This window comes from Oryzias latipes, chromosome 19 (assembly GCF_002234675.1).
Source record: "Oryzias latipes chromosome 19, ASM223467v1".
Lineage (NCBI taxonomy): Eukaryota > Metazoa > Chordata > Actinopteri > Beloniformes > Adrianichthyidae > Oryzias > Oryzias latipes.
Window position 1 is genome coordinate 17,106,603 of NC_019877.2, and position 12,943 is coordinate 17,119,545.

Sequence of the window (12,943 nt, forward strand, 5' to 3'; positions counted from 1 at the left end):
TGCGGCACAATGTTACCTGTGTTCACGAGTGCATTCTACAGTCCTACTGTGCACTGCAACACTCCAGCATTGTTCATTGAGCTGATGCACTCTTGGTAACTAGCTGTGGCTATTACTCAGTCATTATATTTGTCAGAATAACCATTCTTGCTCCAATACCTTCTTTTTAACATTTTCTTGCTAATCCAATTTTTTTCATATTTTTTTGGTAGTGCAAGTTATTTAAGTTACTGACCAATCAGATGTTGCTTTCACATCTAATTGCAAACACTCACAGCAGCATGTGTCGCGCTGTGGTAACGATGCAATGTTGAGTATTTGGCTCCAAAATGGCAACAGACCGGCAGAGAGCTGACTGCAAGCACAGCAGGAGGACAATTAGAAGACCTACAGTCAGTACGGGGACAGAACTGACATGACAGCAAAACAGACCACGGCGAAAGAGGGACCAACCAACACACAAGAGAATGGCAGAAGGTATAATTACCACGCTCATGACTGATGACTGAGGGAGTGCAGTAAACCGAGATGAAAAAGAAAACAGGGAAAAAAGAAAGAGAGAAAGAAAGTAAGACACAAAAAACAAAGGAGAATCTAAGTGCTCCTGTGACATTTACAGAGAAAAATGAACAGAAAAAAACTCTTCAAACACAGAAAACTCCTTTGGCAGTGAAAGTGCAGCTGCTTTCATTTCAGGACAATCCCCTGTGGCAGGTACAACAATGTTATTACAGGTGCAGCCAAAATCCCATGGACTTTTTTGAGGAATAAACAGCTATTGCTCAGTCGTAATATTGTCAGAATAACCATTCTTTCTCTCAAAACTTCTCTTCAACATGTTCTTGCTGTTCCCACTTTTTTTCCAAGTTTTTCCAAGTTACTGACCAATCAGATGCCTAAAAGTATGTGGTCCAATATTGAACATTCCAAGCGTTTTATTCACATATTCTCCAGAACCCACTTTCAATGGTAGGGGTGTGGCCTTCTAACAAGCAACTGGTGAGAGTTGTTGCCATAGCAATGTTACACAAACTGACTTGGACCAGTCACTGCTTCCTAATGTTGTCTGGTTCCAACATAGCGTAATCTGTATTATGAAAAAATGGGAAGTGAATTGACTTATTTTGCTGGAACCAGAAGTATGGGGGACATCACACTCGCTTAGTCCAGTTCTTTTTTTTTTTTCTAACTTGCTCTGTCCAACAACTGAGCCAACAGATGAAAGCTAAAGGCCTTTGTGTTTTGTGGTTTTACGATTACAAAAATAAGTTTTGTATCTTCGGGTAACCAGGGTGTAAAGTTGTATAAACCCCTTTTTGTTTTTTAAAAAAAGTTTTTTTTATTACATTTTATGGTTTAAGTATGTATATATCCATCCATCCATCTTAATCCGCTTATCTGGGACCGCGTCGCAGGGGCAGCAGTCAAAGCAAAGATGCCCAGACTTCCCTTGCCACTTCCTGCAGCTCCTCTGGGGGGACCCTGAGGCATTCCCAGGCCAGCCGAGAGACGTGGTCTCTCCAGTGTGTCCTGGGTCTTCCCCCTGGGGTTCCGCCCAGTGGGACATGCCCGTGGGTGACCGAGCTTCTCACCCTATCTCTAAGGGAGCGCCCAGCCACCCCACGGAGGAAGCTCATTTCAGCCGCTTGTATTCGGGACCTTGTTCATAGGTGAGTTTTGGAACGAAGATCGACTGGTAAATTGAGAGCTTTGCTTTTTGACTCAGCTCTCTCTTCACCACAACAGACCGGTACAGCGACCCCATAACTACGAACACCGCTCCGATCCGCCTGTCAATCTCACGCTCCAATTTTCCCTCACTCGTGAACAAGACCCCAAGGTATTTAAACCTCTCCACTTGGGGTAAGGACACTCCACCCACCGAGAGATGGCAAACTAACTTTTTCTGGTCAAAAACCATGGCCTCAGATTTAGTTGTGCTGACCCTCATCCCAGCTGCTTCACACACGGCCACAAACCGCCCCAATGCACACTGAAGTTCCCGGCCTGATGAAGCCAACAGGACAACATCATCTTCAAAGAGCAAAGAGGAAATCCTGTGGTCCCCAAACACAGACCCCCTCCGGCCTCTGGCTGCGCCTAGAAATTCTGTCCATAAAAACCATGAACAGAACCGCTGACAAAGGACAGCCCTGCCAGAGTCCAAGATTCACCGTGAACAAGTCTGACTTACTGCTGACTATGGGAACAAAGCTCTTGCTCCGGTAACACAGAGACCGAACAGCCCTCAGTAAGGCTCCCCAGACCCCATACTTCCAGAGCACCCTCCAAAGGATACCATGGGGGACACGGTCGAACGCCTTCTCCAAATCCACAAAATACATATGGACTGGTTGAGCGAACTCCCATGAACCCTCCAGCACCCTAAAGAGGGTGTAGAGCTGGTCCACTGTTCTTTTTTTTTTTTTTTGTCCTGTCCAACAGCTGGGCAGGCAGATGAGGACTGAGGGCCTCTTGTGTTGGACATATTTTACTTTAACAAGAGGGGTTATTAATCTTCAGACAAACCAGAGGTATGTCTGAATAAACCCCTTTTGTAATTGAGGCCAAACTTTATTAATTTCAATCATGTTTGAAAATCTTTGGTGTTGGACCGGACGGAAAAGGAAAGGACGGAAGAAGAGAGAGGGATGTTAGAGAGAGAGGGGGATAGGAGCGTGATAATAGGAGGGGGGGGATAAGACCATGAAGCAGCATAAAGCAACAAGTTTACTGGATGTTTATCATTACGGTAAGGTTCAAATGTAGTACAAATCTCAAAGGGCGGGGCCTGTCCACACACACACTCAAATGTTAACAACACACCTGCTAGCTGCAAAAATGTCCACATGTCAACATGTACACAAAGCAGATAGTGTTCACACACGCATACTTATGCCTTCAAACCAACTAGTGTGAAATATTTAATTCATTCAATCATGCAAACTATTAGTGCAAAGGTGAACTAACACCTGTGTTCAGGTGAGTGTTTATGTTCTTCTAAAATGGATGGTGGAATGTGAAAAGAAGGAGGGAGAGTGCCCAGCCATCCTCACACCAAGACCCCTGCCGCAGGAGCAGCGGCAGCCATAACCCCCCAACGCCACACGGCAGCAGGCAGAGAACAACCGCCCCCCCTGGCGACCTCATCCGCCACCCAGGCCAGGGCCAGCAGGACCGCCGCGAGGCCCCCAGAGCCAGAGAACAGGAAGGCATGGGGGGAAAGAGAGTGCCGCCCCAGCCCAACCAGGAGAGCAGCCGCCGCGCCGGGAGGGCCCAACGCAGGGCTCCACCCGAGAAGGGCGCCCACAGCCCCAGACGAGCACCCCATCACCACCCAGGAGTTCTGGGCATCCCCCTGCCCCTACCCCAGGTACGAGCCAGGACCCCCCAGGGGAGACCCGCTCCGCATTCTAGGCAGCCACCCACCCGGCCCACGGTTGGTCCAGGAAGGAGCAAGGCAGGGGCCAGCCGCCCCCGCCCAGGAGGGGAGCATCCCGGGGAAAAGGGGGGCCCACGAGGGGTGTTGTAAACATGGCCCGACCAGGTTCGGCCACAGTTGGAAATTTGGCGGGGCCCAGCGCTCAGGGCCAAGGACCAGAACCCACCCCACAGGGAGACGGACACCCCCGGCTCAGGTGTAATGTGAGTCCACTCCCTGTGCGGAGAGAGCACCGCCGGGCCCAGGAAGCCGGCACCCCGGGGACACGGCCACCGTTGCCAAGGGCCCAGTACCCCCCAGCAGTGATGGGGTAGGGGACAGATGGTCCTAGGTCCCACCTTCCTTGCAACAGAGCTGGTCCACTGTTCCACGACCAGGACGGAAACTGCACTGTTGTTCCTGGATCTGAGGTTCAATTATCAGACGGACTCTCCTCTCCAGTACCCTGGCATAGACTTTCCCAGGGAGGCCGAGGAGTGTGATTCCCCGGTAGTCGGAACACACCCTCCGGACCAGAGGGTGTGTTCCACCTTGTGTTCCCCCTTGTTTCCCCCTTGTTTTTAAGAAGGGGGACCCCCTTCTTAAAAAGGGGAACCACCACCCCTGTCTGCCAATCCAGTGGTACAGTTCCCTATAGCCGCACAATGCTGCAGAGATGAGTCAGCCAAGACACTCCCACAGTATCCAGAGACTTGAGACTTCATCCAGTCCCGGACCTCTGCCACCAAGTAGCTCATTGACTACCTTGGTGACTTCAGCCCGGGTGATAGACAACCTCACCCCAAAATCCTCATTCTCTGCTTCCTCAAAAGAAGGCGTGTCAGTGGAATTGAGGAGATCCTCAAAGTCTTCCTTCCACCGCCCGACAATGTTTCTAGTCGAAGTCAACAGCTCCCCACCTGCACTGAAAACGGTGCCTGTAAAGAACTTCATTCCCCTCCTGTGGCGCAGGACGGTTTGCCAGAATGTCTTCGAGGCCAACCGATAGTCCTTCTCCCTGGCCTCACTGAACTCCTCCCAGGACTATGTTTTTGCCACCACAACACCCGTACGGGACCTCAAAAGGGGCTGGTGCGGTGTGCTTTGGGTGGCAGTCGAAGGCAGGTGCCTCGGCGGCCCAAACCCCGGTCATGGAACTTGGCTCACTTATGGGAAATATATATATAGTCTCTTTATTAAAGAGGAGGGAGAGGGGAAGAGTGTGTGTGTGTTTGGGGGAAGGGGGAGGGGGGGGCATAAAAAAGAGAGGCGGAGAAAGTGGGGATGCAAGTGCAGAGTTGCTAATTTGAATAAATTATGATTTTAAGCTGTGCAACATTTATTCCATATCTGCTGGAAAGACAATTATTACATTTCAAAAGTGAAATTCAGATTAGCCCAGTTCTCAGATACAGTCAATGGGGGACTTCCAACAAGCTCACTACTGACTGACAAGAGTGGTTGCTATAGGATTGTTTATTCAGATTGACTAGGACCAATCGCTGCTTACTTACAACATATGGCTCCAACATGGCAGCATCTGTATAGTGAAAATATGACGAATGAATTGTTTATTAGAGCCAGAAATAAACCATTTTCTATGAGTGACATCACACTCACTGTTTAATTCTCATAAACAGACAATGAACTGACAGGAAAGAACATAAAGAGAACAGAGATGAAGGGTTTAGCGTAAAAAAACACGCTTAGCTGTCAAACAACTTTCCGGATTAATGAACTTGCTCAAATAAGTGAAAATAAACAAACCAAATTTTAGGGGAGGAGTGTCGTCAAACAAGCACTGATCAGGAAGAAAAAAACCTAGACGAGAAGTCAGGAAACACCAGCCTCCCATCAACTCTGACACTTTCTATTGTGTTGGATCATCTACAGACAGGATGACAGAATTTAAGCTAAAACCCTCCAGGATGGACACTGACATTTTTTCTGACAACATATAATTTAAACCTCACATAGCTGCTGAACAGATGACCTGATATAGATATGACACAGATTTGATCTGGTTAGAATGGCCTCTGACCACGGTGCAGATGGCTGCCTGATTTGTGGCCTACAACTCACCAACTGCATCCAGTAGGGTTCTGTGAGAGTCATCATGGTCAACTTTGTCAGAAATTCTTGTCACAAGGAGCAGACAACATGGATGGGGGAGCGAGTGCAGATTTCAGCCTGAAAATGTCACATATGTGACTGACCAAGTGGCAAGTCAACAGTGGGGCGCTTTTTAAGCCTTTATTTATGGGCATTTTTGCAGTATAATGGGGGAATGTGTGTGTGTGTGTGTGTGTGTGTGGGGGGGGGGGGGGGTCTAGTTCTAATGTATATTATATTTATGTCATTTTGCAGAAGGTGTACAATTTTGAGGAATTCTCCTTTTAAAGCACATGATTCCATGAAGGACACCATAGCTACATGCTGCACTTTTCCACCAATCTTCATTTAAAAGTGTACAACAGATTGGGGGATCTGGGTCACCACACCTCAGTGGGCATCTGCATAGTGTCTGTTCACAATCTGTTGTAAATGTTTTTTCTGTAAGATGTAAAATATTCCCAACGTTTTCATGAGACAAATGTCAAAAACTTCCAATGAAATACGGAAGAAACCAGAGAAGAAGCACCAAAGGCACGAGCCTTTCTCCTAAATATGCAAATCCTCACAAAATTGGTGTATTCCAATTTTTGGTTTAAAGCATGTGACTAATATAATATTTGCAGATTTGAAAATTTTGAAAAAAATCAATATGACTTTTTACAGCCTTCTTTATGTAGTTATGTGAAGCATGTCAATACCTTCACTGCAGAGCGAAAACCTAAAAGATTTGAAAACTGAATTCTTTCTTGTTGTCTTCTTGAGGAACAACTCGTATTAAAATTGATTAAAATCTCCAGTTTAAAGGATTAAAAATAGATGTAAAACTCTTTTCTATAACAATGAAGATTAACTATCAGAAAATATAAATATTATGTTCAAAATCCCTCTGTCATCTTTGTGTGTATGCTTTGAAAATGTAGAACTCTGGCAGTTGTCAGAATAGATGCACCCCACAGCCTCATGAGTACTGCGAGCCAATCTGAGCTATCTGTATCACCTGTACCTGGATCTTTACCTGCAATTAGCTCAATATGATGTCAGTCTACCTTTTACAGCTTCAACTCTTCTGGGAAGGCTGTACACCAGGTTGAGGAGTCTCTTTATAGGAATTTTTGACCATTCTTCCAGAAGTGCATTGTGAGGTCACACACTGATGTTGGTCGAGAAGGCGTGGCTTTCAGTCTCCGCTCCAATGGTGTTCTATCAGGTTCAGGTCAAGACTCTGTACAGGCCAGTCAGGTTCATCCACACCAGAGTCTGTCATCCACATCTTTATGGACTTTGCTTTGTGCACTGGTGCACAGTCATGTTGAAAGAGGAGGGGCAGTGTCTCCACTGCTCTGTAGTCAAGTGGCGGTGTGCTTTACACCACTGTATCCGACGCTTTGCATTTCTTTTGGTGATGTGTGACTTGGATGCAGCTGCTCGGCCATGGCAACCTTTTCCGTGAAGCTCTCTGTGTACTGTACTAGGGTTAATCCAAGGGTCGGCAACCTGCGGCTCTGGAGCCACATGCCTCCGGCTCTCTGTGGTTTTGTAAAATAACTATTATGTTGTAATATTGCCGTGGTCCCTCTAACACCGTCGGGATGTGCGAGCAAGCAGGAGGAAGAGAGCAGTGTGAGCGCGCGGAGGGGGCGTGTCTGCGGCTGTGAACGCGGACCAGAGTCTGCTATGGGATGGAAAGTTCTAAAAAGAAAGTCGGTTGCAATCTCGTAAGGGGGCACATTAGCACCCATAAAAAGAAGAAAAAAAAATTGCCAGTTTTTTATTTTTTCCCTCCAGTTTTGTTACACTTTAACTGACCATTTCTGCGTAAAATTAACGAAATTTGCGCTAGGGTGCCTCTACTATCATCTCAACTTGCTTCTATGATGACCATATTTTGTGCTCTCTGTGTAGAATACACTGGAGGAATCCACCTCACTCTATCATGAACATCTTCTACGCTAACATTCGCCAACTTCATGTCCTCTGTTAAGACATCCATATATCTCCTCTTTGGCCGTCCACTTGCTCTCCTGCCAGGCAGCTCCATCTCCAACATCCTTCTACCAATATATCCACTATTCCTCCTCTGAACATGTCCAAACCATCTCAGTCTGGCTTCTCTGACTTTGTCGCTAGGACAGGCAACATGAGCCGTCCCTCTAATGTACTCGTTCCTTATCCTGTCTAACCTGGTCACTCCTAAGGAGAACCTCAACATCTTCATCTCCGCTACCTCCAAATCAGCCTCTTCTCTCTGTCTCACTGCTACCGTCTCTAACCCATAGAGCAGAGCTGGTCTCACCACTGTCTTGTACACCTTTCCTTTGAGTCTTGCTGACACTCTTCTGTCACACAACACTCCTGACACTTTCCTCCACCCGCTCCAACCTGCCTGCACTCGCCTCTTCACCTCTTTTCCACACTCCCCATCACACTGAACTGTTGACCCCAAGTACTCAAAGCTGATCCTTGGTGTAGTCCACTACTCTTTCCCACAGCTTCATTGTGTGGCTCATCAACTTTATTCCTCTACAGTTGCTGCAGTTCTGCGTGTCACCCTTGTTCTTAAAGATCGGGACCAGAACGCTTCTCCTCCATTCCTCAGGCATCTTCTCACTCTCTAAAATCCTATTGAACAAACTCGTTAGAAATTCCTCTGCTGTCTCTCCTAAGCACTTCCATACCTCCACAGGTACGTCATCAGGACCAATGGCCTTTCCGCTCTTCATCCTTTTCAGAGCCTTCCTAACCTCATCCTTTCCAATGAGGTTTGGAAGGCTCTTTCCAATCTCTGCTACTTCCTGCTCCACAACAACCACATCTTCCTCCCTTCTTTCCCTGTCATTTTCCTCATTCATCAGCTCCTCAAAATACTCCTTCCATCTTTGAACATCTGTGAACAGGCAGAGAGGGAATAATACATAATAGATATAGTTGTCATTCATAAAATGTCATCCTTAAAATTAACATACTTTATTGAGTTTACTGGATTATTGCAAAATGTAAAAAGAAAAATAGAAACGAGTCTGCATCAAAGTAATTTTTTTCCATCATCTTACTCATCATCACTCTGGGTGTTTGACAGATGACATGCAGGCGGTGTCCAAAACTTGCTAGGTGCCAAATTAGACCAAATTTACTGTTGGAGGAGTAAAATTTTGTGTAACATATGCCACATGGCTAAAGAAGGTTTGCACTTAATTTAGACTAGTCTTGTTAATTAGCGTATTGATGGATTTCATCTAAACTCTTCTGTTCTCATTTACAGTCAATGTTTCACATGCAATGCAATGTACACAATTATTTGTCTTATTTTGTTTAGTTTATGTGACACTTAAGTAGGGATGGGTATCGTTAAAGTTTTAACGGTACTACTACTCTTATTGATACTGCTTATCGATCCGGTATTTTAACGATACTCTTATCGATATTTTTTGAGGACAAAAAATGAATAAATAACAAATTAATAACATAAAGGGTTTTATTTCCTCATTATGCAACAAGGAATTTTTAACAAAACATTTTACTTTATACATTTTTCCAACTTTAAAATAAAATACATGAAAAAAGAAGTTATTTAAAGAAAAATAAACATCAATGTTTTGAAATATTGCTGTCATGATGTAAATATAAAACAAATTAAATAAATCTTTGAGTTCATAAGACCATCCCAGAGAAAGTCTCTGCTTCAACTCCCGCAGTGAAAGCTGCGTCTATATCTGACGCCAGTGTTTCCATCTCTTTGAAGCCAAAGCCCCTCCCCCGCCTCTCTACCTGCTTTTCCTCTCTACCTGTTCACCTGTTCATATCCTCTGCAGCGAGCAGCGAGTCGTTTTTACTCGCGCCCCTCCAGTGTTTTCTATACAGAGAGCACAAAATACGCTCATCATAGCAGCAGGTTGACACGATAGTCAGGGCGCTCCAGCGCAGATTTAATTAATTTTACGCGCGCACCGCGTACTGTCAGAACAACACCCCCGCCCCCCGTGCACGCAAATAGCCAGACAGACCTCTCCTCTTCAGCAAGAATAGCAAAATTATTATCATCATTAACGGACAACTGACTGACTTGGTGGGATAAATATGGCAGGTACCGTTTATATTTTGTGGGACACAAAAAAAACGCGACTTCTCCAGTACCGATAACAGAACCGTTGAGGTCAAATCACAATCCTGCGGTCTTGAAGAATGTTGCACCGGGGCTCGTTCAATACCGGGGCTCGGTACACATCCCTACACTTAACCACACAAAACAGAAGAATATGTTCTTTAGTTTCCATTGATGTTCATCCATGAAGTCAACGGAAATGACCAGAATTTATTTATTTATAATTGGTGTCAGGGTTATATTCAGCTTAAGAAAAGAAAAAACAGAAAAAATGTGGCAATTTTACCAGAAGCCAGCCAGCCTTCAAAAAGAAAACACAAACTGATGCGTGCTAAGTGTGAAACAACTTTAATACTATATCTTTATCGTGAATTCAATACAAGTATGTTTTACTTGTGTTTAATAATTAAGTAAAATAGTTTGATATTTTGTTTCGCCCAGGGCATCAAACTAGCCAGGACCGCCTCCGAAGACAGTATATGTTGAATGAGAAAAGCGTGAAAAGTGAATTGATACCCTTCACTGGATACAATGGGTTTTCCAAATGGTGTTTTGCTCTCAGTGTTTTTATTTCTGTGGGAAACTGATCCAAATGGCTCTTAAAGTGGTTAAGGTTGCAGACCCCTGGGATAATCTGAAGGTCACATAAAGTTTGGAGCTCTGTAGCAATTGACTGTGCAGAAAGTCGGCGATTTGTTTAAAGTGGATTTATATTGCTTTTTTATTTTATTACTGTTAAAAGATACAATTTTAATGTTAAAAGATCCAATTTATAAAATAATTGAGAAGCACTGCTTTAGAGGAAAGACATCTCTCAAATGAGCTGATGTTCCATTTTTGTATATCAGCCTTACATGCAAAACATTTCAGCAATCAATATGTTAAAAAAAAATGCAGTCCTCTACTTCTGTCTCTAGAAGAACAACCAGGTACACATTTCCTGCCCTTTAAAATGAGTATAGAAGGTTTTAAGGACAACTTCAAATCAGGATATTTCTCTGTTGTCATCAAAGCAAAGATCAAAACAATCAAAACAAAGAACAGCTTCAGTTTTGTGCCAATCACTTTAAGCCACAGGACTGACACAGCAGGAAACACTGCTTGTCCAATAAAACATTTTTAAATTTGTCAAAACAACCCTTTAGCAGCATAAATCCTGATCACCTTTGACCCTGTTGACTTGCCATACCAGGCAGGTTGTGCCACACATCATATACACAGCTTTACTGTGACCCATTGCTGTGGGTATCACAAGGATTTTACCTGCATCTGGAAACGCAAAATATTCTCCCCTAAACATACACACTAAGGCCCACATCAGGTAAATGAGCTTCAATGACTTTCCTTTGAGGAAAGATTTATTTGTAGCACTAATAGCCACACACTGTTCTCACTGTAAAACATATTTATTGTATTTTCAGCACTATAAGGTGCACTTAAAAGCTGTAGTTTTTTTTTTCATAAAACAATACTGTGCTTTATAATTCAGAGTGCCATATGTATGAGTTCTTACTGGTAGTACTTACTGATACTAAATTGATTTTGAGAGGTACACTGCACCCTGTCAAAATGTCATACTGTTTTTTTACGAATTGCAAACAAGGTTGGGTGTTATTGTGAAAAAGCTAATGCAGTTAACATGTAGCAGTCCTGGACTGTGTTTTTTTTTCTTCCACATGTTATTAACAAGGTTGGGAGTTAGCGTAGTCACAGTAACGTTTGTTTTAGCTACATCAGTCTGTATTTTTTACATGGCGCAAAAAATGTTGGGAGTGCAGGTATTCTTAATATGCTAATGCAGCTAACGTGTAACACCTTACAAATAAGTTGTAGACCAGGGGTGCTGACAATTGAAGTTGACAACTTATAAAGTATTTTCAGTTTAAAATGCTATGCTTATGTACTGATAATTCAAAAACTACACAGTAAAAGTAAACAAATCTCTGATTGGTGATAATGCAGGATATGTAGAGCAAGGATATTACAAGTCAAGGCCTGGAATTGTGCATAAGTCACTTTATTCAAACTTCAAAGTTGACAACTTTTACTTTATCTTCATTAGAAAAATGCTATGTTTGTGTACTAATAACTGAAAAACTACACAGTAAGTGCGCCTTACAAATCTTTGTAAGGAGATAGCTTTGTAGTGTGCATTAATATATTTATTTAGTTATAAATAAATAGAACAAATTAGGCATTTCATTATGAAAACAGAATGCAGCAACAATCGTGTTTCATGCTCTGCTGTAAACTGTGTACTAATAGGGGGAGGGCATGACATTTTCAAAGTGCAGCTGGCTTAACTACGGCTAAGCAAACGGTGGCCCCTGGCCCGTGGGCAGGGTTCGAGAAGTGAAGGCTTCTGGACGACACTGGAACCACAGCAGGCTCCATGGCAGGACAGCCATGGGTGAGACAGGGTGTCTCGGTCTCGCTTCTGAATAAGGATGCACATGGGCCAGCCTGGGCCTCCATAAACTCTCCAGTGGGTCGGAGTGGTCCTCTGCTGCGGATCTGGCACGCTGAGGGCTAGCAGAGGCTCGCCGATGGCAGGCATAATGTGTGCTCAGCGTAGTTTATTATTCATGTGCAGTGACGAATGTATCAGAGGATGTTCATTTCGATATTATGCATATCAATCAAGTGGTGTACCTCACAGTGAGGATATTCTAAAACATATTTTTTTGTTTTTTATTTTCAATGGCCCACAATCTACCCATATGATTGACCCCTCTTCTAAACTTATTTTGAATGCAGTTAATAAAGTTTGACTGACTGAGGAACTTATCTCGAACTCTTCTGTCTTGCTTAATCCGCCTTATAGTTCAGCGCGCTTTATATATGACATAAGTTTGAAAATAGATAACTCATTGACAGTGCGCCTTATAAACTGGTGTGCCCTACAATGCAGAAAATACAGTACACCAAGGTTAGTAAACAAATGAATTTAAGTTTCCTTAGACTCAAATGCTTTCAGAGTTTTGATTCTGATGATTTCAAAATTGTCATATTGTCCAGTATCAAAGTGCTCTCTTGCATTCACGGTTAACCAACTGATGTCATTATTTATTGGAACACATGATGGACAGGTGAGCGACAGGTGGACAAACAGGTGGAACAAACGTACAACAGCATGTTTAGTGCAGATTTGAAATGGTTTCTTCCATTATTGTTGAGTTAAGTTCAAACTTCATAACAAGCTGATTTCATCTGCATGTGATGCTTTGGGCCAAGAGTCCAGCTATACTGTAGTAGAAATACTTTGCATAGACGTGCAGGTCTAACAGAGTCAATGCTTTCTTTACATT

At 43.7% G+C, this 12,943-nt stretch overlaps 1 protein-coding gene across 2 annotated transcripts in view; it reads right to left on the reverse strand.

Annotated features, from left to right (window-relative positions):
* LOC101172231 (ryanodine receptor 2) overlaps positions 1 to 12,943 on the reverse strand; it is a 310,508-nt gene that overhangs the window by 86,307 nt on the left and 211,258 nt on the right. The window contains exon 89 of one of the 2 annotated variants that reach the window (XM_023949560.1): positions 488 to 505. The exons of the other annotated variant lie outside the window; for it this stretch is intronic. Within the exon in view, the coding sequence (XP_023805328.1) occupies positions 488 to 505 (18 nt within the window). The remainder of the gene's footprint in view (positions 1 to 487; positions 506 to 12,943) is intronic. 2 annotated transcript variants of the gene reach the window in all.